The 26,692-nt window shown below is 38.3% G+C and overlaps 1 protein-coding gene across 2 annotated transcripts in view; it reads right to left on the reverse strand.

Annotated features, from left to right (window-relative positions):
- si:dkey-76b14.2 (DENN domain-containing protein 1B) overlaps positions 1-24,806 on the reverse strand; it is a 41,233-nt gene extending 16,427 nt beyond the window's left edge. Inside the window, exons 1-13 of one of the 2 annotated variants that reach the window (XM_036563741.1) lie at positions 24,584-24,806; positions 21,285-21,349; positions 18,241-18,284; positions 18,053-18,102; positions 16,928-17,047; positions 13,846-13,915; positions 13,651-13,731; positions 12,242-12,319; positions 9,400-9,453; positions 7,512-7,622; positions 927-1,027; positions 554-599; positions 59-160 (exon numbers count right to left, since the gene is read on the reverse strand). In XM_036563741.1, coding sequence (XP_036419634.1) covers positions 59-160; positions 554-599; positions 927-1,027; positions 7,512-7,622; positions 9,400-9,453; positions 12,242-12,319; positions 13,651-13,731; positions 13,846-13,915; positions 16,928-17,047; positions 18,053-18,102; positions 18,241-18,284; positions 21,285-21,349; positions 24,584-24,600 — 939 coding nt within the window. In that variant the 5' untranslated portion in view covers positions 24,601-24,806. The remainder of the gene's footprint in view (positions 1-58; positions 161-553; positions 600-926; positions 1,028-7,511; positions 7,623-9,399; positions 9,454-12,241; positions 12,320-13,650; positions 13,732-13,845; positions 13,916-16,927; positions 17,048-18,052; positions 18,103-18,240; positions 18,285-21,284; positions 21,350-24,583) is intronic. The other variant, XM_036563742.1, reaches the window with a different exon arrangement.
- Positions 24,807-26,692: the final 1,886 nt, after the last annotated feature.

A 26,692-nucleotide genomic window follows, 5' to 3' on the forward strand; every position in this document is an offset into this window, starting at 1 on the left:
GACGTGCAATAAATACATATGATTGGTGGATTATTAACAGAAGTGATTGATGCATTACCACATCTGATGGGAGCTTCTTCAGGTCATCGTGAGGAGACTCCATAGTGTTGGTGTCCACGTTCAGAATGACCACGTCCTCCAGAGCAGGACTCCTCACTCTCTGATAAAACAATGCACACAAATACACGCAGCTCACACCACCGCGCGGAACGGGGTCATGCCACATTGTTTGTGTGTGTGTGTGTGTGTGTGTGTGTGTGTGTGTGTGTGTATTCCAGATGTATTTCAAAGACTTTTAGTATGGAGGCCATCTGAGTTGCTACAGAGATTCAATCAAACTGCCTTTTTTTCTGTTTTAATAATCATGCACATGTATATATACTATTCATTATTTCAAAGTTAGTCTTGATTCCTACAATATAAGGAGACAGGGAGTCTGTGCATAAGAAAAAGCATGAGAGAGAGAGAGAGAAAGCAGAAGAGACAAGGAGAGAGAGAGAGAGAGAGAGAGAGAGAGAGAGAGATTTACTAGTAATAGACTGTACATGAGTACCTCTATTAGACTGGAATGAACTCCGATAAGGTACGGCATCGGAGCACTGCAGAACACAGAACCATATATTTAGAGGTGTACAGTACATCAGGGGTCGATATAAATTATTTGCTGTTATCAATCTGACATTGAAATTCCAGCGTTTAAGTTCACCTGAAAATTTAACGTGTAATAATCCTGTAAGAATCTGTCTGATTTAGCTGTCATGGTTCCGTAAAGGTAATTAATGATCCATCTTTAGACACTAATTACTGGCTGGAGCTCAAAGAAAGATTACATTAAATTACGTTAAAAAGTAAAAACTGCAGATTTTATGCATTAATGAAGAAAAATCTCAGCAAGGACACTTCAGAACAGCCCTACTGGTTCTCACCAGCAGTAGTCGAGGAGGTGTGGAGGCAGGACAGGTATGAAGATGTGTTGCCAGTACATGGGGAAGAGCATGCTGCAACACGCATGTACACACGCCGTCAGCTGCAGGAAGAGAACAGAATATATAACAGCTCGAGATATTTAACATCACTGGCAGCAGCTTCTCTAGGCTGGCATTCCTACCACATTACCGTATTCCAGTTCTGATAAATGTCCTAAATCAGGGGTCTCAGACTCAAATCTTATCCGTGAGGGACAGCAGTTAACAAAATGCAGGTGAATTTTAGCTACACAACATATGGTAACACTTTCTTTGAAGGGTGTCTACATAACACATTCATATCACCTTACATAAACACTTCATAACATGTTCATGAATGCTTAAATCAACATTCATAAACTATACATGTTTTACATGATATTAATATGGACTACTATGTCATTTTACTGAAAGATGTTTTTCAAAATAAAAGTCCTCATTTTGTTTATTATTTTCAGTGAAACTCCTCTTTTCTGGACTGTCAGCATAAAATGCATGTCACTTTACTATAAGGTATATTAACAGCTCCTTAAAATGCTATGAATCACTTATGAATGTTGTCTTGCATGTCACTTTACTATATGGACAGTGAATTACTCATAAATATGCTATGAACAGTCAATCAACTTAAAGTCTCAAACTTTGTGTGGTGGTGGGACAGGTCCATAATACTTATCCATTCCATTCAAGATCCATCCCTTCATGTAACATGTACTTTAGTGAGGATAACGTGACTTCCATCACTTTTATGGTGAAGGCAAAGCAAGGCAAATTTATAAAGAACATTTCTAACAAAATTATCAGCACCCTGAGTGAGGAAAGTCAAAGAGCCACCACTCGATTGTACTTTGAAGTAATGCCAAAAAAGGAATCATTCCGTGTGATAACATTGCTTGTCACATTTAACCTCAGTTACACAAGATAACTAATGCACAGTTATACAAAACCGTAAGTGAGGAAGAACATCACTAAAAATAAAACCTCCAAAGTAATTGGGATAACAGTGTTAGCATTTACCCCAAGAAAGTTAAACTTAGTTTAAGTAACATTTTCCACAATAATGTATAGAGTGTTGAATGAACAGTACATTTTATATATGAATAATTAGTGTAAAAAGCAGAAAGAATAGCATATTGCAAAATACAAATGCTTGAGAAAAAAATGAAAAAAAAAAGTTGAAAGTCTAGACAAAAAGTGTCAAAACACTTTCTGTCCAAAGGGATAAAGCCAGGTCATTTTATGCTGACAGTCCAGAAAAGAGGAGTTTCACTGAAAAAAAATAAATAAAATGAGGACTTTTATTTTGAAAAACATCTTTCAGTAAAATGACATAGTAGTCCATATTAATATCATGTAAAACATGTATAGTTTATATATGTTGATTTAAGCATTCATGAACATGTTATGAAGTGTTTATGTAAGGTGATATGAATGTGTTATGTAGACACCCTTCAAAGAAAGTGTTACCCAACATAAACATTTAAATGCATCTTAATCTGTATTTATTAACAATTCATGTCAAACTACTACCACACTATCAAAAAAGATGGTTCTTTAAGAGTTCTTTAGTAAAGAAAATGGTTCTCTGCATCATGAAAGCATTTTTTAGATTGACGGAAAATGGTCTACATAGAACCTTTTTGAAAAGTGTTCTGTTTAGCACCCAAAGGGGTTCTTCTATTGTTATAAGCTTGACACCATAACAATAGAGGAACTCTTTGGGTGCTATATGGAACCCTTTTCAAAAAGTTTTATATATAGAACTAACTACAGCATATTCTCCATCAGTCTGAAGAGCCATTTCATGATGCTTCACACTATAACAATAGAAAAACTCTTTAGGTGCTATATGGAACCATTTTCAAAAAAGGTTCTATATAGAACCATCTACAGCACATTCTCCATAAGTCTGTAGAACCATTTCATGATGCAAAGAACCCTTTAATCATGCTAAGGTTTCTTCTTAATTCCAAATTCAAGCTGCCGTTTCAATGCAAAAAGACGCCCTCTAGAGTCAGTATTTGGTTTGCCCATTCTTTGCTACTGTAGAAACATTGATTTATTTGCATTTATATTCACTCCAGCTGGTTTCCTGATACATTTAATCTACAACGAGAAATTGACAAACGCTGAAAAGTCGTGAGGCTGAAGTCAGTTTCTCATTCACCAGCTTCTTATTCGACTTTTCCCATTTCACCTTAAGTAGTGCAGCGGTTCAGAAAATTCAAACAAGAAGCTGGAGAATGCGAAGCGACTTCAGCCTCGTAAAAAGTCAAACATTGAGAGACATTTTACAAGAAACTATTCTACTTTTGAGGAAAGGTTTCCTGCTAGAGATGTGAAAAAAACAGCTATAGCTGAGCTACAGCTTAAAGCAGAGCAAAGTAAGTCTGCGTTTTCTTTTATATTATATTTTTTAGCCTACACTAGAACATCAGCACATACTGAGACACATTTACAGCCAAGATGGTAAAATGGACATAAAATGTTGTGGTTTCATTTTTGTTGAAAGGACAAAATGGCTCTTCTTAACATTTGGGTTGCGACCCCTGTTCTAAGCTAACGAAAACACAAAAATTCATAATTACAGGTGATTATACACTTTTTTTAGAAACGATCTTGTATAGCAGGGGTTCTCAAGGCCCTCCGGTTTATCACTAGAAAGAAGGAAAGCCCACAGAGAACAAAACTCAACGATTTTGCATAAAATGTCATTTTGGGGAATTTTTCACTACAGTGATAAGTGGGGGCCTTCTCTTGTAATAAGTGGTGTGTATCAGTAAACTTAAAATATCATCAGAATATTGGAGTGAGTGGACAGTTGACAGGTCATGTGTTTCTAAAGTCAAAGCGGCAAAAAAGTCTGAAGTCTACAGGCAAAAAAATTGAAGAAGTTGCCTTTGCACACTGTTATTGTGGGGCATGTATTAATGTTGTTAACTGTCTGAAAACATTTTTTTATTGTAAGTCAACTATCTATTCATTGATTTTTATGACAAATTGTCATCACAGGCCCACTACAGACCATTGGCCCCCCCGCCTCGGGATAGGTCCAAGGACCACCAAGGGGTGCTTCGCAGCCCAATTGTGGTCCTCGGCCCAGTGGTTGAGAAACCCCGTTTTATACTATGTTCCATTTCTGGTAATAGATCCCTTAAATCTTACATACAGCACCTTTAACTTTAGTATTATAACCTCTTAAAATCCTCCAGAAGATTTTAGCTTCCATTTATCACTTTTACACCTTAGGAATAACTGATAAGCTTTAGGATGTAAAAGGCCCTGGAATTTAAGGGGTCAAGCACACTGAAAAAGTCTATTGAATTTACCTTAATCAAATGTCTACATCATTTCTGCGAGCATAAAATCTATAAATACATTCAATTTCAGTACATTTCTTGCCAAATCACAGCAGTTATGTTTGTAACAGCTTTTATTTCACCTGCAACCAATTGACACGTTTACTAATTACTAAAAAGAGGCTGGGCCGAGCCCCCCTTAAGGACAACCTTCAGTCTATAGTAGGCTCTGAATTTCGCCCCACTTCCCCATGTTACATTCACATTATGAGGTGTTTCCTCAGGACTGGAGGAAGTTCCAGCGGGTGTGAATTCATATCAGTTTCATATCAGTTTTACCAAGTTCACGCTAACTCTCAGTGTGTGTATCTGACATCCAGTTACCACATACAAAGACAGCTCAACACTAAGCTAACCTTGCTAACCCAGCTAATCAGTCCATGTGCAATATACAGGCACATGCAAAAGTCTGAACACCCCTGGTCAAATGAGAAGTTCAGTTGATTATCTAAGTGAAAATAAGTTAACAGAATACAGAGAACTCACTTAAATATGGCATTTTCCTGCACATTTAGGGACAATTTCTATTTGTTAGATACGTTGAACATATTGGGAAAAACATTAAACATAAAATATAAAACATGACATAACTTTTGCAGGGGGCATGTTTATGTTTTAGTCCCCCTGTAGAGAATGTGTTTACTTAATTTCACTTAGGCTGCGTTTACACAGCAGGTAAAAGTGGCCCAAATCTGATTTTCTCACCAAATCCGATTTTTTTGTTTGGCTGTTCACATTATGTTTTAAATGTGACCTGCATGCGACATCAGTCTGAACAGATCAGCTCCTAAACCGACCCGCATGCGCAAAAGAACAGTGCTTCACGTGGCTCGTCCAGAGGTAAACGTGGCTCGTCCAGAGCCAGTCGCTCCCGGAGCTTCAGTTTCGGCTTCGCCAGCATCACAGGAGCGAGTATAAAGTTCCAGTGGTTGACAGCTGGACTCATCACCCAGAATGTGTTCGAGTTCGCCGTAAAAAGGGAACGTTATTCGGCCTCAGCCACTTCTTTGGTTCGAGTCCTCAGATTCTTTAAATTGTTCTTTGACCCCGTTGCCTCGGGCTCTTCGGTCTCTTTGTTCGAAACCTCTTCAAACACGGAGCGGATTGATGAGTCTCTTCTAATGTTTTAGTACAGAAACATCAGACTAAATGTTTATGAGTCTCAGCAGCGTGAAATTATGATGAATGTCGCGTTGACTGACGTAAAAGTCGCATGAATTCCGATCCGGCTGTTCACACTGAATCGCATTGCCGCAGATCGGATACGTATCGGATTTCAGTACCACATATGAAAGCGTCTCAAATCGGAATTGAAAATGTCAGATTCAGTGTGTTTTTTGCTGTTCACACAGCCACACAGACACACATCTGTGTCACATTTGAGGATTTGGGCCACTTTTACCTGCTGTGTAAACGTAGCCTTAGAAAATCAGGGGCGCCCAAATTTATGCTTACAACTGTTTATCATCATATGTAATTTCTTGATATTTCTGGGTTAAAAATATCTAAATACATGCCAATGTATTCACATTGATATAATATATGCACATATACAGACTGTTTATGGTGTATATGCATATGTGCATTTTTTATTATTTACATATATGTCAAAAATATGGAAATATATTTACATTTTGCCATTGTTGAAAAAATACAAAGGCAAAAGTTGACTGACATCAAAAGTTTGGGATCACTTGCCATATCAAATTATTTTTTTAGTTAAATCATATGCTATAATAACTTAAATAATATCCATCTTCTAAGCTGGGTTGCAGGGGGTGCTGGAGTCCATCCCAGCGTACGTCGGACGTAAGGCAGGAAACACCCTGGACAGGTCACCAGTCCATTAAAGGGTAGACAAACAGACATACACATTCACACCTAGGGGAGAATTATTATATATTTATCTGCAAACAAATTGGATTTATTTGAGTGAATATTGAAAGCATTGATTCTGAAATTTTGAATAGCAATTCCAAACATTTGAATTCTAGTGTGTGTAAATATATTTGCTTTACATATTACTAATTAGTCTGATTTCATGCTAACTGACACCAGTGGCCAGGGACCCCAGAATGTGTTCATGTTGTGGGTGCTGGAATTTTAAGCAGCGTGTTTGTGATGATGTCATGCAAAATGATTTGCATTTCTTCCATTTGATTTTAATTTTTTTGCCATACAGTGTTTTAATGAGGTGATACACAGCAATATATACATCTAACTGACACATCAAACCAGTGACACACATTATCACTTTGCTTTTTCATTCAGGATGAACTTCTTGACTAATCAGATTGTGGATATGTGGCTCAGTAATGTTGTTGGATTGTGGTTAATTGTAAACACCTGTATGCTTATAGTGTCTGACTCTGTTTATGAGGATAGTCATTCTGTCAGGTCATTGTAGAATGTTCTGTACTTTTCCTATACTTCTCTTTCATGGGTACATAACCTTGAGACTTGAGCAAGAAGACTGTTTGGGCCAGTTGAGGGTGATAACACTCGCTATAATTGTTGTTTGCTCTCGCTTTCTGTGGGAGATGGAACCAAACCGGTGATCGGTGAACATCTCTGAAGACATCCTGAAATGAATCTAACCTTGTCCTCGAAAAAGCACAACTCTGTCAAGTTTATTCTGAAAAACTTTGATAACGACCCCACAAGTCAACAATGTCCACAGTCGTATGCTGAGATTTAACAGTGAAACACACTCAGAGTGGGAAATAAAACGGTTTATAAAAACTTCATTATTATGTTTGATAGTTATTTTTAACTTTTTCAAAAACAATATTAGGCTGCTTTGGGTTCTCGTAAGCAGCCTATTACTCTGTATAGACTTTCTCTCCTTGCACCTGTGCGTGTTTGAGTGACATGCCCTCGAAGTGGCCAGCTGTCGGGTCACTGCACTGAAAATACAGCTACGGCAGATTGTGGAAAAATATAGAAACTCAAACTCTGCTTTAAACCAGCACACAGCTCACATTATTACAAAGTTCCGAACATTATATTATTATTATTGATATTATTGCAATCCTGAAAGAAAGTTGCACTGCAGCCCCCTCAACACTCCCACCCACTAATGGCATCCCTGTTATTAGCTTAGGTTCATCATTAGCTCTTGTTATTTGCTCTTCCTTTAAGTGCTATTCACATAGTCAGAGGTGATAAAAGCTGTTGAAAGGCTCACCGTGCTGAGTTTGCTGCAGCTAATGAGGATGCGCCTCTCAAACAGCATGCTAGCATACAGCTGCAGCAGGTTCCCCACGTCCACAGCCACGACGAGCTCCGTCAGGTTCCTCTAAACACACACAGACACGGTCAGTTCAGTACAGTACACAAAACCAAACGACTGGTAAACAAGTACAGAGAGAAAGAAAGAGTTGAAATAGACAGATATTACAGGAATTATTATGCTAATGTTGTTAACAGTGTCTAAAGAGATCAGTCACCAATACTACTGGGCCCTTTTCACAGAGAGTGCGATTACTTCCGGTTTACGCGTTAGCAGGGTAAAACTAACTTCCGCTCCATACAACCACTGCAGGAGCGATGATAAAATGTTATTGTAGTGAACCATAATGCTCAAACACTGAGCCACAACAGCTGTATTTTAGTTTCCGTGCACGGTCACTACAAACAGTGAGAACAGAAAGTGGATGGAAGCTCTGATTTAACTGTAAACAGAGCTAAACTGTGTGTATCTGTATGTGTGGTGTAGCCCTGCTTACTGCTGCGGCAGCTGCCTCACATCAAGCAGCCTCTCTGTCTTTGAATACCACGCCAGCGATTCTATAATATTTCTGTTTTCAAAAGAAAGAAGAGCTTTTATATATAGTATGAATTTGTTAGACATTGTTTAGCTGTAGCTAGCTAGCTACGCTAGAGGCCACTGCTAACTGTAGCTGTATTCCCAAACAAGGAAGCTAGCTTTCATTAGCTGCTGGCACCAGCCGGCTAACGTGGAGCAGGTTCTGTGACACATTTACAGCAGCGATTTCTCTAATATTATAAACGCAAACCAGAACTTTTATATGTAAAGTCTGTTTGACAGACCTGGTTTAAACTCTCTTTTAGCTTATGGTAGGCTAGCAGGCTACAGGCGCTAATTAGCTAGCCTACCATTAGCAGTTTAAGGAACACTAACTTCATATCAGTAGCAAACTTTAAAGCTAGCTGGCTAAGCTATGTTAGCGATCTGCCAAACAGCATCTTTATTTTAGTTTTATGGCAATTTTTCAAGAAGTACTTCGGAAAACACCCGCCTTTCACTGCTCAATCAAAAAACGCGATTTCTAGCTAACGTGTATCTTAGCATCGCGGTTATGCGGTGACATTTGATTTCCATTTCCTGACATAAGCTAGCTAGGTTAGCTAGTATGTGGTCTGTGAAGAGCCACGTAAGGTTTCTGACATAATGTGCCAGCTAACGTTAGCTGTTCGTACCAAGCTGATCATGTAAGAATTATTTCGTTGATGGTTTATTGCCTGCATTAGCTTTTTAAAGATGAGTGCAAAATGAACTGGTGGTGCTGCTTTATGTTAGCCGGGTAATCTGGCATTAGTTTGGGATAATAGCTAACATTACTGTTAGCAGTAGCTTCTAGCCAGCATAGCTAGCTTAATATAAACGTCCATCAAATTTGTGCCCCATATATAAGTTCTTCTTTCTTTTGAAAACAGAAATATTGCTGTGAAGCAGCTGCAGCAGAAACAAGGCCGTCCCACACATACAGCATTTTAGCTCTGTTTACAGTTAAATCAGAGCCTCCATCCACTTCTTATTCTCACTGTTTGTCATGACAGTGCAGGAAAACTGAAATATAGCTGTTGTACCTCAGTATTGGAGCAATATAGTTCACTACTATAACATTTTGTCATCACTTCTGCAGTAGTTATATGGAAAAGCGAGTTTACCCTGCTAACGCTTAAGCCGGAAGTAATCACGACTCTTTGTGAAAAGGGTCCATTAGTGCCTGTTAGCTTCTATGCACTGTTAGCAACATTAGAATCAGGATCAGGGTTTGTTGACGATGATAGATGGAGAGACTGACAGACAGACATGCAGATACACTCACACTTTCTGGTATGGATGGTAAAGCCTTTGGATCCGGAGCTATAAAATACGGGATCTAAGAAAAAGAACAAAGATTTCCATAGTTAGCAGGTAGCTATCATACGCAAAGTACACAGTAGCACATTTGAAGAGCATTCCTGGTAAACAAAGGTTAGAAATGTGACCAGTAGGGGTGTAAGGTTTCCCATGTCTTCAGGTTCCATTGATTTTTTAGTTCTAAGGTGTATTTTATGTGTTATACATGTTTTAATGCTATGGAGCTCTAATTCTATTCTGCAGAGGATAATTTGGCTCAGATAAATAAAGGTTTTTAATATAAACAACAGTTTATAGGCTGTTCAGAAACTTCCTATCCTTCCTAACACTCCTTCCTATCTGCGCCCAGTCTACCCTGATAGTCCTACCCATCCCTGCCCACTTTTCTCTTATAGGAAAAGTCCTGCCCGCTCTGTCCACCCATTTTACTCCGATAGGAAAAGTCCTGCCCACTCTCTCCACCCTCTTTTATCCTATAGGAAAAGTCCTGCCCACCCTCTCCACCCATTTTACTCCAATAGGAAAAGTCCTGCCCACCCTCTCCACCCATTTTACTCTGATAGGAAAAGTCCTGCCCACTCTCTCCACCCTCTTTTATCTTACAGGAAAAGTCCTGCCCACTCTCTCCACCCATTTTACTCCGATAGGAAAAGTCGTGCCCACTCTCTCTACTCTCTTTTATCCTATAGGAAAGTCCTGCCCACTCTCTCCACCCTCTTTTATCCTATAGGAAAAGTCGTGCCCACTCTCTCTACTCTCTTTTATCCTATAGGAAAAGTCCTGCCCACTCTCTCCACCCTCTTTCATCCTATAGGAAAAGTCCTGCCCACCCTCTCCACCCATTTTACTCCGATAGGAAAAGTCCTGCCCACCCTCTCCACCCATTTTACTCCGATAGGAAAAGTCCTGCCCACTCTCTCCACCCTCTTTTATCTTACAGGAAAAGTCCTGCCCACTCTCTCCACCCTCTTTTATCCTATAGGAAAAGTCGTGCCCACTCTCTCTACTCTCTTTTATCCTACAGGAAAAGTCCTGCCCACTCTATCCACCCTCTTTTATCCTATAGGAAAAGCCCTTACCTTACTCTGTCGGGAAAAGTCCCATCCCTTCTTCATCTACTTTGCTCTCATGGGAAAAGTCCCTCCCCTCCTTCATCTACCCTGCCCCTTCCAGCCCTTCCTTCATCTACCTTACTCTGATAAGAAAAGTCCCACCCTTTCTTCATCTACCTTACTCTGATAGGAAAAGCCCCGCCCCTTCTTTATCTCTCTTACTTTAAAAGGAAAAGCCTTTCTGCCCCTTTAACTCTTACAGGATGTATTCAGATATCTAATTTTAATCACTGAAAGCCGTTTCCACGAAAGACAGCTGTATAGTTTTATATTGCTATATGCTGTTTCTATGCATTATTTTAAATGTTCTGTTTTAATAACACTGTGTTAAAATCATTACACCCTTAGTGATCATGTCCAGTCAAGAGCAGAGTACAGACATGATAGTTTTGTTTAGCACACATCTTTGGTCAGCAAGCCACCTTTGGACAAAACTTAAGGTACTTTTGAACAATGATACTTCAGTTCAGTGTAAAAAAACCTGCATGTTCTAATAATCAATTTAACTGGTTTTATTTAATTCGAATAAACACTTTTAATAAAACAATAAGAAGCATGTTAGTGCATTAGTGCACTGTTAGTGCCTTTCTGTTGTTATGCTTGAGGTCAGTTTCACACAATTTGGATTAGTTAAGCTCTACCTTTGGGTTTAGTTTAGCCTAGCTTCACTAAGGTTAGTTTACATTACACTATTTTATGTGTTAACAGTGTAAATACACATCTTGTGCCTACACTTATGGGCCATTTTATCAGAAACACCTACTTTGTAGATTTACAATTACTGATTATGCAAAGAATAATCCACTCCCCTAATAATATATGGTCAACAGTGGTCCTTTGGTAGTCTTGTGGGCCCAGACGTGATCTTGCAATAAGGGTAGGAAACCTGCCCCAAACTCCTCTAGCCCTTGCTCTTTTAACATCCGGAGTAGTCAATAACACAAGCAGAACAAGCTAGCTAGCAAAACTCTACAGCAGGGTTGCTCAGTCCTGGTCCTGGATCAACCACCCTGCAGGGTTTAGCTTCAACCCAAATCTAGCACACCTGATGCAGGTAAAGGAGGCTTTCAGGGGCATCCACGTATTAGAGTTAGGTGTGCTGAATCTGAACTCTCCAGGGTGGTAGATCTCCAGGACCAAGTTTGGGCACCCCTGCCAAAGAGAACCATTGTTTTTCCTAAAGAACCCCTGAGGAACCATCTTTGTAAGTGTGTACAGTTTTCTAGCAGTTACAAGTGGTTTTATTTTTTTAGAGGGGATCTTTTAGCCATGCTAACTTACATTCCATCCATGTGCTAATAACAGGCCTGTAGTCCATAGAGTACCATTACCCTCTACTTTGAGCTCCACCTTCTTGACTACAAATTTCACACTCAGGTGTTTCCAACTCTAATACGTTTAAAATCCCACCCACACATAGATGTCCCCATTACTTCTGGCCCTGCGAGACTAGTCCTATGGTGGTCTCTTTCCACTGCTGAATGGTGCAGAAGGGGTCTGATAAATGGTGCAGAAACAGATCGGCATAGTCAGCCTATATGGTAGATGTTTCGGATTAAATGGCCCACAAGTGTAGATACAATGCAGGTGTTTCTGGCAACTCACAGAATAACCACACAGTGCATGGATTAGTATTCATTTTAAGTTTAGTGTAGTCCAGGTTTTCCAGCACATTCAGGCTGGTCGATGACTCACCCCTGAGCCTTTACTCATTGAGGAGGGGGTGTGGCCACAGATGAATGGCACCTCACTCCCAATATGTAGCTGTTCTCCCTCATAGAGGAACACACAGGAACCTGATTGGTTATTTGCAGGTGATCTTATACATAACACAGGTTATGGTGCATTCAGATGCACTCATCAGTTGGTAAAGTTGAGAGAATTGTTACATCACCAGATTGCAACTACCAGTTGTTTGTGTTTGAGTAGTAATCAGTAACCATCAATGATACTGTTCACTGCAAAAAAAAAATTCACATAAATTTCTAAATTTCCACAGCATTAAATAGTTTAGATGTAAACAAGTCATTGAGAGTGGTTTGGAGTGAAATATTCCCTTCTAGAAAAACTTACAATCAGAATTGTTCACAGTGGCGAGGATAGGAATCAGATGTCTGAAGCCTCTAAAAACTCCCTCCCAGAAAGAAGATCTTGCTATTTTTAAATTCATTCATAGTGGAGAAGTACATGCAGGGTGTTGTGAGGCAAAATAGTCAGATTTCTCACAGTTTTACCATCATCAACATTCCATATAAAACTCAGTAGACACCTGTAGGTTCATTGGTGGTTTTGGATGGTAAATAAAATGGTTATATTTGTGTTGTAGGCATCACAAATCCTGGTGCCTGTCACCACCACCATAATGAAATTTGAGTTGCTAAAAAGTAGTAAACTGTCACTGGGGCAGTACCCATCTTGTCACTGGGGTGGTACCCTCAAGGGTATATCTCAGGACCTTTAGTCAAGGAACATAATTGTAATCGAATCCACTGACATTATATTTTCAAAGTTGTTCGAAGTTGCCTCGTCTCCAGGCTTTTTATTTTATTGTCCTGTTTTAAAGCATTCGGTTATGACAAGGTACAAATACGTACTTTTCACCTGGAAAAACATATTTAAGGTTCACAATCAGACCTTAAAACCCCTGTTGTACCTTTGAGGGAACATTTACATTGTTTGTACATTGATGAACGAAAACTGTACCCTGAATCTTTATTTCTAACAGTGTACGATTCTCTACAATGAAACCATTTTACATGTAAACCACTCTGAATGACTGTCACCCATTAAGCTATGCAGACCTGTTGAAGTTGGAAACATTTGAGGAAATGTCCGTTAATGTGACAATAAATTATGCTCACTACAATACAGAAATTGAAGAGCCATTGACACGTTTACCATTAACTTCGCAGATCACACTGCCAGCTTGGGTCTGCTGAATTCACATGCTACAGTTGCTAAACTTGGGTAACATAGAACTTTCTAGGTTTACCACTAGTCAGACATTTGATTGCAGCTTCCTTTTGGTAAATTTGAAAATTCTCAAGTGTACGAGGGCCGTCCAAATGCACAAATATCATCACCTCTTGGTAGTGAGAACTTACCAGCTGTAGAGTGACAGAGCCATTAGCCAATGGCACAGGGTGTTTATAAAGTGCCGTCAGTAAATCCAGCATTTCTTTAGTCTGTCAAGGTCAGAATATACAAATGTATTATATGTACAATATATACAGAGTCCATTATTATAAAATATGAAACATGTTTGAAAAATAATGTAAGTAATGACCAAATGTGTTTACCTGGCCTTTTGTCACATAATCTGCCAGGTTGTTCAACAGTTTGTAAAAGACCTCGAACCAGGGCAGGTAACTGCAGGACAAAATTTCAAAATTAGGTCCCCATCTCTGCTTTTGAGAAGAGGCATTCTTCTGTCCATGTTTATAGATAACAGTGTTTGGTGTCAGAAACCACATAAACAAGTTATTAGAGATTACTGAACAACTCCACAGGGTTTGAGACAAGTGTGTGATGATTTAGGCAACCTCTGGTCAAATGACACATTTTGTTGATGTGAATGACATTTGTCTGTAAATTTAAAACACACTTATTAATTATTTGCTGAATTTGACATATTGAAAAATATGTTAATTGTGTGCAAAGGTTTGGGCATCCAGTTGCACCATTGATGGGTTTTTTTCTTGTCTTATTTGACTCATTAGGTCTTAATCCAAGTCAGCTGTCAACAATTCCAGAGTGTAATAATTTCTCTGACCCTTCAAGCCTCTCAGGGTTTTGTTCTTACTCACTCAACATCTAACTGAGGATCTGAAACTAACTCTTGCAAAGGAAGAGAAGACTATAAAAGACCCCTAAACACATCCTGCTTGTAATTTTCACTGCCCATAATGTCAGTAAGAAGTAAAAGAAAGGGAGAACTGCTGAGACAAGATCTGGAAGATTAAGAAATCCACTTATATAACTGCTCATAGACTGGTCAGGTATGCAAAGCAAAACCCCCAGATCACTGTCAAAAGCCCTACAGGAAGATTTGGCTGGCACGAGAATAGTGATGCACTGGTCTACTGTGCAGTGTTGTTACTTAAACATCTGCAGTCGGGGGAATGCACACACATTTAGATCAGCCAGAAGTGTTTTGAAAACAAAGACAAGACAATAATAAAACATGCATCACTGTCAACTTTGAACTCCTTCAAGAAATAAAGGATTAAAGTGTTGGAATGTCCTTCACTGCCCCCTGACTTGAATGTTATGAAAATCTGTTGGCAGATCTCAAACATGCTGTGCATGCAATGTGATCTATGAATATTTCTGAGCTAGAATTACCATTATATAAAATTCTGCAAGTAAAAATGAGAAAAAAATCTTAAATCAAGAATGGAAGGACTATTAACCGACTACAAGAAATGTTCAGAGACTGTCAATTGAGTCAAAGGGAAGTGAAAGTCCTTATAGAAAGGGTGCCCAAACTCAAACCAGGACTACCTAATTAACTGCCTGGATCCCTGGAATGCTTCTAAATTCTGATGGGTCCCTAAAAATAAACATATCATGATGTTATGCAGTTCATTAGTGGAAAATAGTCACCCAGATACAAATTCTGGGAAAGGTCATTGTTTAGCCTGCTTAAACCACAAAACCACGAGGTAGGCCGATACTGGTATTCTTAACAAAATAGAGATGAAGCACTGGTCTTCCTCAAGGTGGCTGGCAAACTGGCTCACCCAGTTGGTCCTTCATAGCCTACAAACTGTAACAATTGTCGAGATACCTTGGAAAAAAATTACAATATGCCATAGCATATTTGTAAATCTGAAAACATGCCCAATTTTCCAAAAGACTGGTGGAAACTGTTAATCATTTCTCAAACTGCAGACAAAAGATGAGACAATTAATCGATTCATTTATCGAAGAGGGCATTACCAAACTATAAAAGAGCATTTCCAGAAGAAGAATTGTTAAGCCAAATTTTTTTGCCATTGAAGTTACCATCAGCGCAGCTAAGGCAATTGAGTTAGCAACCAGCGAATGCTGGAGTAGTCAACCAAATTGGGACCCCCAAATACCAAGGGGTATTTCGCACATGCCCAAACTTACGCACACCCTATATTTTTTCCAATATGTGAAATAAAAATTTGCATATATATATCACATTTAAGTTCCACACAGAGGACATGTTAACTCTTTTTTGACTTAGAAAATCAACAAAATGTGCAATTAGCATACAATTTTGTATGCACTGTACTGGAGACAATCCTTTGCAGTTAGATCAACTAAACTCTCTTATGCTATCACTTTCTAAATTATGGGCTCATTCATGACTGACCACATGACTAGGAAGAGGAACTGACCTGTATATGTTTAGGTCAAACACTGCTGAGCCAGCGCTATGAGCTATAAGGGAGGGTTTAGGAACTCTGGGTTCCTGCACAGTTTGGGTGATTTGTCTTAGTTTATTTGTTTGTATTAGACTATTTATATAAACTAAAATATAAACTAAAGGCCTCTTTTCCACTGTGGGACCGAACAGTTCTGAGCAAGGAGAGTAACGACTCCAATGGCATTTTCAGCAGTGAACACTACAAACCGTGCAAATAAAAAGTTTGGTTTGCTTAAAACAGTGCTTGATTTTCAGTCCATCTTTCAGTCAATGTCAAACCATCAATCTAACAGCAACTGCTAAATGATAAACAGTGTTGCTAACTAAGAGAGATGATCTGGTTAGCATTTTTGTAGCATGTTAACAGCTCTGCTAACAGTGTTTACGTACATCACTGAACTCTTTTTTTCTCCAAAAAGTCAGGAACAATCCTTTTTTCGTGACACGTGCATGTGCATATTTAAACAGTGCTGCTAGCTAGAAGAGAACCACTGTTAGCATTAGCTTAGCATGCTAGCAGCTCGGTTAGAGATCAGGCTGACTGTAGTTTCTTCTTAGGTATTTCCTTGTCCTGATTTAGCAGCTCAGCAGAAGCTGCTAAACCAGGACACGGTTAAGGCATTCTCACAAGTCCAGAATAGAACAGCACAAAACAGTCATGGAAACCATTTTGGTTTATAGTGAAAACAAGGTCAAACTGTGCTGGTTTCTCAGCCACTTCCCACCGCAAAGTGTTCTGCCTCATTAAACACCTGATTCGGCTCTTAAGCTAATTAGCAAGGCCTTCTAAACAGTATGTTAACAATAGTACACCAGCATTAGAAGTGCATTTATCAGTACACCATGTACAGTACAGTAGCATGTGGTTGTGGACGCAGCCACAATGTTAGAAGAGGGAAAACACTGCTCTCTGCAGAGCTGTGACCTGGAAGGAACCCAGTTTGAGACCCTGACATACAACATGTGTGCATTGGTGTGCTAACCTGAGGATGCACAGGCAGGTCTGGGAGCTGGAGGTGAGTCTGCAGAAACCGAATCGCTGACATCCTTCCAGATCAGTCAACACAAAGGTGAAGTGCTGGACAGCCACTCCATCCCTCACCCTGCCCATCAGTCAACCGGTCAGTCAATCAATCAATCAAAAATCAAATCGAACAGTTTGCACTCTCACAACAGAATTATTTATAGTAATTACTGAATAATACATCTTAAAAGGCCATATTTATACATCCATACATATTTATACATCCATGAATATTGCATACTGCACTGCACTACACTTTGTTTATACACCCATGCGTATACACCTATTAACATATGTTATTGTTTACAGTGTTTAGTCATTTGGTTCATTCACTGGATGTGACACGCACCTCTGCGTGATTTTTCTTACTTATTTTCATACATCAGATTATATTTTATGGTTGTTTTAGTATATTTTGTTATACATCTTAACTTCTATTATTTATGCATCTGTATAATGGTGTACGACAATACAACTAGCTCTATTTTGCTCTTTACTGTATTTTGTGCTAATGTAATATCTATCTATCTATCTATCTATCTATCTATCTATCTACCTACCTACCTACCTACCTACCTACCTACCTATTTTTTCCCTGAGGTTCATTTATAGCATTTGAATTTATGTATTAAAAACAGTCAGAATTCATTTTCACCTCTCTTTATTGCTTTGATTTAGTCCGGCAGTTTTTGTTACTGTGCCTTTAAGACTGATATATGTAAATAGACTCTGTATGTCTTGTATCATGCCTCACTCCAGTCTGAAACACTCCTCATAACAATTATCTCAAATTTCTATTTAAAAAGGCTCATTTAAGATTAATGACACAACTATAAGCCTAACCCCTTAAATGGCCAGGGCCCAGCAGTGGGCCCAGAGTTTTATTACACTCTTCTATAGCCTAAGAATAGCTCAGCCAGTTTGCACTGAAGTCCCTGTAGTTACTGAATAATAAGCTTTAGTAGGTAATAAGCCTGGGATTCTCAAGGCTTAAAGTGGCAATAAATGATCTGTGGGGAGTCATTCTGAGAATGTGCATGAGTGAGTGGACAGATGAATGGATGGATGTGTCAGTCAGGATTACCTCTCTATGTCATATGGGAAGCAGAAACGAGGAAGTGACTGCAGACACTCCTGCAAGAGAGAGTGGTGAATAAATGTGCACATAATGTTTATTTTTCCTTAACTTTTGTTTGCATTTATAGTTGTTAAGGTTAATCAGGAATGAAAAAACAATTTTACACTGAAAAATGATCTTTTTAAATAACTAACCTCATCACTGAAGTCCTCTGGGAACTGAAACAGCACGCCTGGATCTAAACAAACAGCAGAGAGACCACAAAACAGGCAGGTTTTTTACAGTGTCATTATTTTCATACCTATATCCCATATGTAATGTGTGTATGCATGTATATGTAAATATATATATGTATGTATATGCCCCTGATGTGTTAGATAACTATGTACCTACATGTAATTATAGTACATATTATTATTCTATATTGTTATGCATATATTCTATATTGATATGCATTATAAATATGTACACATAGTACCTATAGATAATAATAATAATAATAATAATGTCCACCATGTATTACACACACACAAAACAGACATCTATAATAATATATGACTATATATATATATATATATATATATATATATATATATATATATATATATATATATTTATACAACCCCAATTTCTAAAAAAGTTGGGATGCTGTGCAGAATGTAAATAAAAATAGATTGCAATGATATGCGAATCATGTAAACCATATTTTTAAAGGAAAATAAGACAAAGACAACATATCAAATGTTGAAACTGAGAAATTTGATAATTTCTGAAAAATATATGCCCATTTTGAATTTGATGCCAACAGCACATTTCAAAAAAGTTGGGCCGGGGCCTGTTTACCACGGTGTTGCATCACTTCTTCTTTTAACAACACTCTGTAAGTGTTTGGGAACTGATGAGAAACTGCTGTAATTTTGAATGTGAAATGTTTTCTCATTCTTGTTTGATACAGGATTTCAGCTGCTCAACAGTTCGGGGTCTCCTTCGTCGTATTTTTCATTTTATAATGTGCCAAATGTTATGAGTGGTGACAGATCTGGACTGCAGACAGACCAGTTTATCACCTGACTCTTTTAATACGGAGCAATGCTGTTGTAATACATGCAGAATGTGGTTTGACATTGTTTTGCTGAAATAAACAAGGCCTTCCCTGAAAAAGACGTCGTCTGGACGGCAGCATATGTTGCCAAAACAAGTAGATATCATTTAGCATTAATGGTGCCTTCACAGATGTGCACGTCACCCATGCCATGTGCACTAATGCCCTTTACCATCATGAATACTGGCTTTTGAACTGTGCACTGATAACAAGCTGAGTGGTCTTTAGCCTGGAGGACACAGTGTCCCTGATTTCCAAAAACAATTTCAAATGTTGATTCATTGGACCACAGGACACTTTTCCACTTCCCCTCAGTCCATTTTAAATGAGCTCAGGCCCAGAGAAGGTGGCAGCATTCCTGGATCCTGTTTATATATGGTTACTTCTTTGTGTTTTAGAGTTTTAACTTACATTCGTAGAAGCAGCGATGAACCGTTTTCATGGACAGTGGTTTTCAGAAGTGTTTCTGAGCTCATGCAGTGGTTTCCACTACATAATCATGTCTGTTTTTAATGCAGTGCTGCCTGAGGGCCCAAAGATCACAGCCAGCAAATACTGGTTTTGGCCTTGTCCCTTACATACAGAGATTTCTCCAGATTCTCTGAATCCTTCTCTTCTTCTTTGCTATTTTATGTTGAGAAATGTTATTGAATTGTTGCACTATTTGATCGTGCAGTCTTTCACAGAGTGGAGAACCCCTCATCATCTTTACTTCTGAAAGACTCCGCCTCTCTGAGATGCTCTTTTTATACTCAGTCATGTCACTGACCTGTTGCCAATACACCAGGTGTTTTTTTAGCATTACACAACTTTACCAGTCTTTTGTTGCCCCCTTCCTGTTTATTGGAACGTGTTGTTGGCATCAAATTCAAAAAGGGGCAAATAATATTTCAATAAACAATAAAATTTCTCAGTTTCCATTTAATATGTAGTCTTTGTACTATTTCCAATGAAATATAGGGTTTAAATGATCTGCACATCATTGCAGTCCCACCTTTTTTGTAAATGGGGTTGTATATATATATATATATATATATATATATATATATATATATATATATATATATATATGTATACACACACACACACACACACACACATATATATATATATATATATATATACAAATAGTACATATATATAGTAGTATATTCCATATGTATTATACATATTGTATATTGTTAATGTAACCAGGTATTTTGGGTTGTTTGTATTGCTCCTTCCATCAAAATCATCAAATTTTAACACAGTGTAACAGGTAGCCTATCATTTCAACTTTCAAAAAGACAGAAATGTACGCACAAGGCTTTGGTCTCGACAGCAATGATATGTAAGTACCTACACATAATTATAACATTTCCCATATATATTATCTACATGTAATATGTCCCATATGTAATAATAATATGTACTACATGTATTACCTATTTGTAAGAACCTATATATATAAGAGTTTTCTAAGCCTAAACCTAGCCCTAATCTTAACTTCAGTGAGCAAAAAGCTCAGTCAGGATCATTTAGTTAGTCCTGTGTGTTAATCCTGCTTTTTTTCTGGTTTGACTATAAAATTGAGACACTTTGTCTTAAAAATATACAGAAACAAACGCACAAAAACAAACTGCTTCAGTTCTTAAGAAGTACTCATGAAGCTTCGGCCATAGGCCGCAGGCCCGACTCGATTCTGCACTGTGTAGAGGATGTGGTTGAATGAAGTCATCAGGTTTCTAACACAATGACACCAACAGCGTCTTCCTGCACACGGTAACTGCTCAAACACGCACCAAAATAGTTAGCCTGCATTAGCAATAACTACTGCAGGAGGAACCAGCTCTAGTACAACAACAGCTAAGATATCATTTACTAAAGTCTATGTTTGTTGTAGATCTTTCATCATCAATTTCATTCTCTCTCTCTGATCAGTGTTCAGGCTGTTTCCTCTCTAGGTTTAGTAACAGCCACTAGCTGCAGTTAATCCTAGTGTGCTAGCCAGCCTCGGACTGTTCCCATGGCAACCGGCAGAGCTCTGTGGTTTTCTGGCTCAGTCATGTGACGGGAAGAACAGCCACGCTCAGCAGATTACCACCCACCATCACCCCACACGAGCTGTGCCCTGCATCCGTGTGTACATATGCTCACCTTTGTCCCTGGCGATTGGACACGAGGCTTGAAAGAACCAGTAAAATGTCCTCTCTGGGTTTTCTCTGAAAAAACAAAAAAATTATCATCAGGACACAAATAGGCAGAGTTCTCAAATTTAATTTTATTGCATACTTGAACACAAGATTAACTATATGGCAATGCTGGATTTTATGAACAGGTATTTTTTTTTTTTGCTATTGCTAATATGCTAATACAGTGCTTCATTGATGGTACTTTTTCCAGACAAAAATTAAGCTTGTTGAGGTTTTCAGTGGATGATATTATCAATAGTAAATATAATATTGCTTTTAAAAACACTGCATTTAAACGTATTTACATGATAGCAATGTGAAAACATCATCTTACAGTGGGATTGCTTCACTTGAATTTCATAAAATTAGGTCAAAGAAAGAAAAAAAGTTATAAGAAAAGAATTGGTAAAGCTTTTCTAGAACCCAGCAACATAACATAACATTGAGAATAACAATAACCATGTCATAAGTATGTTGCTGCATATGTCAGGTGGGGTCAGGAGTTATCAAGACAGATGCCCAGTAATTTAATACCATATAACATGAAATATATTACAGGATTATATTATATAATGTAATAGTTGCCATTACCATTCATTTTCACAAGATATGTTGTAATGTTTGTTGTCTAGAGTGACAACTGATACAGTGTCTTTTAGCAAGAATTAGCATGTGACACAAGCTGTCATGACAATTACCAGTGATAGTAACATGGCACTGTTATATCACCAAACAAAACCTGTCATGGCAACTCATGACAGCATATGACATCTGCTGTGACATGTTTATGACATGGTTATGTCAATGTTATGTAGCAGAGTTAAAGTGTTACCAAAAAAGTGCTGTAGATTTGCATTCAAATATTTGACAGATGGTCTTATCCATGTTAACTTATGAAAAATGTAAAAAAGTGAAAGTGAAAATATTATATATTATTTGAAATGTGTCATGGCTAGCTTGACTGAGCAGAAGTATAAAATGGTGCAATAGTACAGTCACGGATCATAACTGGTCAAGGAACAGTCTGAAGTATGGATTCTAAAGAGCACAATATAACTTCACATAGAGGGCATAGATGGGGCCTGTGGAAGATGTTCGTAGGGAAAGGACACTAATTTAGGACAAATTTGCTTTGTGAGTCTGTTTAGACTAAAAGGCAAGACAACACACGTTGCTTAACAAGGCTGGTGTTCTAAACCATGACTTGGACATCTAGAACTCCAATTTGAGCTGTTAACCGACCCCATTGATTTAGTATACATAGAAAATAACAGTGGCCCAAGAACTGAACCTTGGTGAACACCATTTGTAAGATTATGTGGTAATGAAAAATAGCCCTCTCTTGTCTTTCCATAGTTCTCAAAACATGAGGACATTTTGGGAAAGCAACAAAAGAGAGGACACAGTTCATAATGTCAATGAAAATAATGACAAAGACTTAATCTTCGTCAACATGATTTCTGATGGTAAAGATGAAACTGTAATGAAAAAGTACATAAAAGTACTTAATTCATTTGGCACTTACATCTAACTAAAATGACACAGGTGCCTGAGTGGATGCAAGTCAAGTTACAGCATTTAAGTTTGGGTACTGGTCTTGTAAATGATTAGACTAGTCCATTTTTAGATTATTAGTCCATTTTTAGATTATTATTAATTATGTTCTAAAACTGCAGGCCTTAGACATCTGTAAGAGCTACTGTAATATTTGCTGGGAGTTTTATTATGGGATCCTACTCCAGAGAAGATATGCAGTCACAAACATACTCACAACTATATAAATGTGTATATATAACTGTATTGACTAAAATGTATCTTAAGTAAATTTTATTTGTGTTAGATATAAATATAAGTTCGGTAAAACTAAAATGTATTTCCAGACTAAGTCTAAATCATTTATGGATGTCAAGATTAGTACTGCCCCTGAGTCCTCTTGTGTTCTAATGAACACCGTCATAGAGAGTGAGCTGATCTGATCCTAGATCAGCACTACTGCATCACTGATGTTTATATTACCACCTAGTTTTGATTTAGTCTCAATCTTAGTTGGTTTTAGTTAAATAAGACTTCCAGAAATCCCATTTTAGTCAATGAAAATCTGACTGTGGTCGTGCCTATATATACTCATATAGCTGTGTGTGGGTATGCCCAACTGTGCTAGGCCACATCCTCCCATCATGCACCTGGAACCCTATTTGTAAAACAAACATCCTCCCATCATGGAGATGAAACTCAGACTAGAGCTGAAGTCAAGTGCTGAAGGCCTTCACCACCGTCCAGAGAGCTTTCTTCACACCAACACTTCTGAAGTCACTCATGAAGCAAATTATCAGCAGATAAGTTGACCAGGCGAAGCACTAAACCTGAGATTTCCAACTAATGCATCTTGTACCTTTCATCTCTATTTTAGTTTTTTGTGCTTTTGTATAACACATATATTACATATTTACATTGTGTGAACATTTCACGATGAATGGACCAACAGAAATGATCTAAAATGAATTTTTACATTACAAATTAAGAACATTTTTTTTTCCTTTTCCTGTAAAGTTACCATTTCCATAAATGGTTATGTTCTGAAAGTAATGATATATGATCATTTCCTTGTGGCCTACCTCGATAAACAATAACGATAACAATAGATTAAACCTGCATTCATGTAGAACCAAGGCCATTTGAGCAGATGACCCTATACTAGAACATACAACGTACAGATGCAAAGACTAAAGCCATCTAATTTGACTGTCCAAACATATAAGCATGCTACTGAAGAGTGAAAAATAGTGGTAAAAATCTTTAGACACACACGCTGCTGCCGTGACAAAGGCTTATATGTCCAAAATTGTAACCTTACGGTAGAATTTTATACTTGTAAGTCATTTCGGGCCACTTTTACTGGCCCATTCATTCTGAAATGTTCGCACCCGGTCAAGAGTAGCTGGTGCTTTCAAATCGTTTTAAATAATAAGAAGAATAATAAAGAAAACAAGATTCTGATATGATGGAGACAGCATGTAGGAGCTATTTTGACACAGCGGCATTTTGAGTAAGGTCCAGGAAATGAACCACTGATGCAACCGACATAATTACGCTCGCAACAAAGTACATTTTTAAATCAATTTGCTTTCACAGAGGCCTTTATGGTATGTACATATAATTATTAATGTTGCGCCAATATGGTCTTATTTCATCAGAGTGAGAGAGAGAGAGAGAGAGTGAGAGAGTGAGACATACGTATATAGAGAAAGACTGAGGTTGACTTACTTGAGTCTGGATCCCATGCTGTAGCTGTAGGATGGAGTCCATAAGTGATTTATTGGAGTTTTTGCAGTAAGAGGGTCATTGTACAGCTAAGAGCAGCTTATCAACACACACACACACATACATATACATACACACACACAGTCGTACACACACACACACACGGTCGAGTGGATAAGCAGCAGACCCACAGTTAAAAATGCTTACTTCCTGATCTGGGTGCATATTCGTGTATGTGTATGCGGTTCATGTAATGTGTGACGGCTGTAGCTGTTTCCTTCTCATCACATCTCCAGTTTTTTCTCTCCTTTTCTTCCTCTTTTATCACAGGACAGCTATGATTGTCACATATGTTGTTTTCCTTCGAAATCTGCACAGTACCGTGTATAAGTCAGAAACCACTTCTATTTTATTTACATTACATTTTTCAGAATATTGCTTGCTTAAAGATGGACAAAAAACAAAGTAAAATAAGTGGAAAAGGGGAGTTTCCAAAACTGGAGGTCAAATAATGGTTAAAAGCTGCAGAGAAAATGGGACTCCTAACAACAACCTGCAAGACTGCAAGACCATCAGATAAACAGCCCCATCAGATAAACAACACTTAAAGCTTTCATCTCTGAGAGAGAGGAGAAAATCAAGCTGCTTCAGATCTGAAAACATCCACAGGTGTTTCTGTCCATCCTTCCACTGTGAGAAGACGACTCAGCGCTATGAGTCTGAAAGGATGTGTAGCTGTTAAGCAGCCCAAAAACGACAAAAAAGAAGAAGCTATTGCCCATAAAAACAACTGACCACCCCAGAGTTCACCTCCGAGGGTCGCCACTTTGCCAACAAATCTATCAGCAATTTAGGAACAACATTCCTCAACATATTTAACTCTCTTTGGTGTATAATATTATCAAAAGATTCAGGGAATCCAGAGAAAAGTGTGTAAAGGGCAAGGTTAAGACTGAACTATGCACAGCAGAAGCCATTTGTGAACATGGTCCAGAAACACTGTCGACTTCTCAGGGCCAAAGCTCATCCGGAATGGACTGATACACAAGGGAAACGTTTGTTGTGCTCTAACATCAGAATGTTTATGGAAATAATGAACATTGTCTTCTCTGAGCCAAAGAAGAACAGCACCATCCAGATTGTTACATCAACACAATTATTGCCAAAACTAAGCAAACCTAAAGAGGAAACAGTGTTGATGTAATACGTTCTATTCATGTGGAAATCATCATTGCATCTCTTGTTTCAGTATTTCATTGGTACACTGTTGTTAAATACATAATTTCCATCATCAACACATTTCCTTTCAGAAATATGTGATTAGTAAAGTAACAGAATCACCAAATGAAATAGTTATTGGTCATTTTATCAGAACCTCCTACCATCCAGATGCAAGTAAATGATACACTTTTTCTAGTGTACTCTGGCTTAGTTTGGGAGTAAATGCTGCTTATATAGCGGTGTGTGTTTTTAAATCTCTTTGTCTTTCCGTCTGTGTCACACATACACAGCGTTTGAGGACGTGTTGAGCAGGCACACTGAGAGGAAATCGAGTACAGGAATAGACTTCCTCTATTGCACAGCCGCTTTTACTCTTCACTGTCTGTCTCTCTTCACCTCTCCATCCCTCGTGTTTCCTTTTATAATCACTAAGTCGATGCCCTTCGTCCTGCAACGGACTCCAGCCCTAAAATAACAGATAGTTATTCTACACAGCAATAACATAATAATGCTACAGGTTTCCTAATATCATCTTAAAGTAAATTCAGGCAAATACTGTATGTAAATTACTGCAGGAATATGGATGGCCGCACTGTTGCCAATGAAGGTGGCGGCCATCTTCAGGCTGCAGGGTGGGATGTCACAGATGGCTGTCTTGACATTGTTGGGGATCCACTCGACGAAGTAGCTGCTGTTCTTGTTCTGGACGTTAAGCGTCGGCTCTTCCATTTCATTCATGGACATACAGCCATGGAAGACAGCGGCCACTGTCAGGTAGCAAATGTGGTTTTGTTCTAGTCCATCTGTAAAGCGTTTCATGGCCATCTTGTTTGCTGAAATGTATTCTGTTGTTTCTGGCTAATTGTAGTTTATTTACTTGTTTAGTTGCTG

Source organism: Colossoma macropomum, unplaced genomic scaffold, assembly GCF_904425465.1.
Source record: "Colossoma macropomum unplaced genomic scaffold, Colossoma_macropomum, whole genome shotgun sequence".
NCBI lineage: Eukaryota > Metazoa > Chordata > Actinopteri > Characiformes > Serrasalmidae > Colossoma > Colossoma macropomum.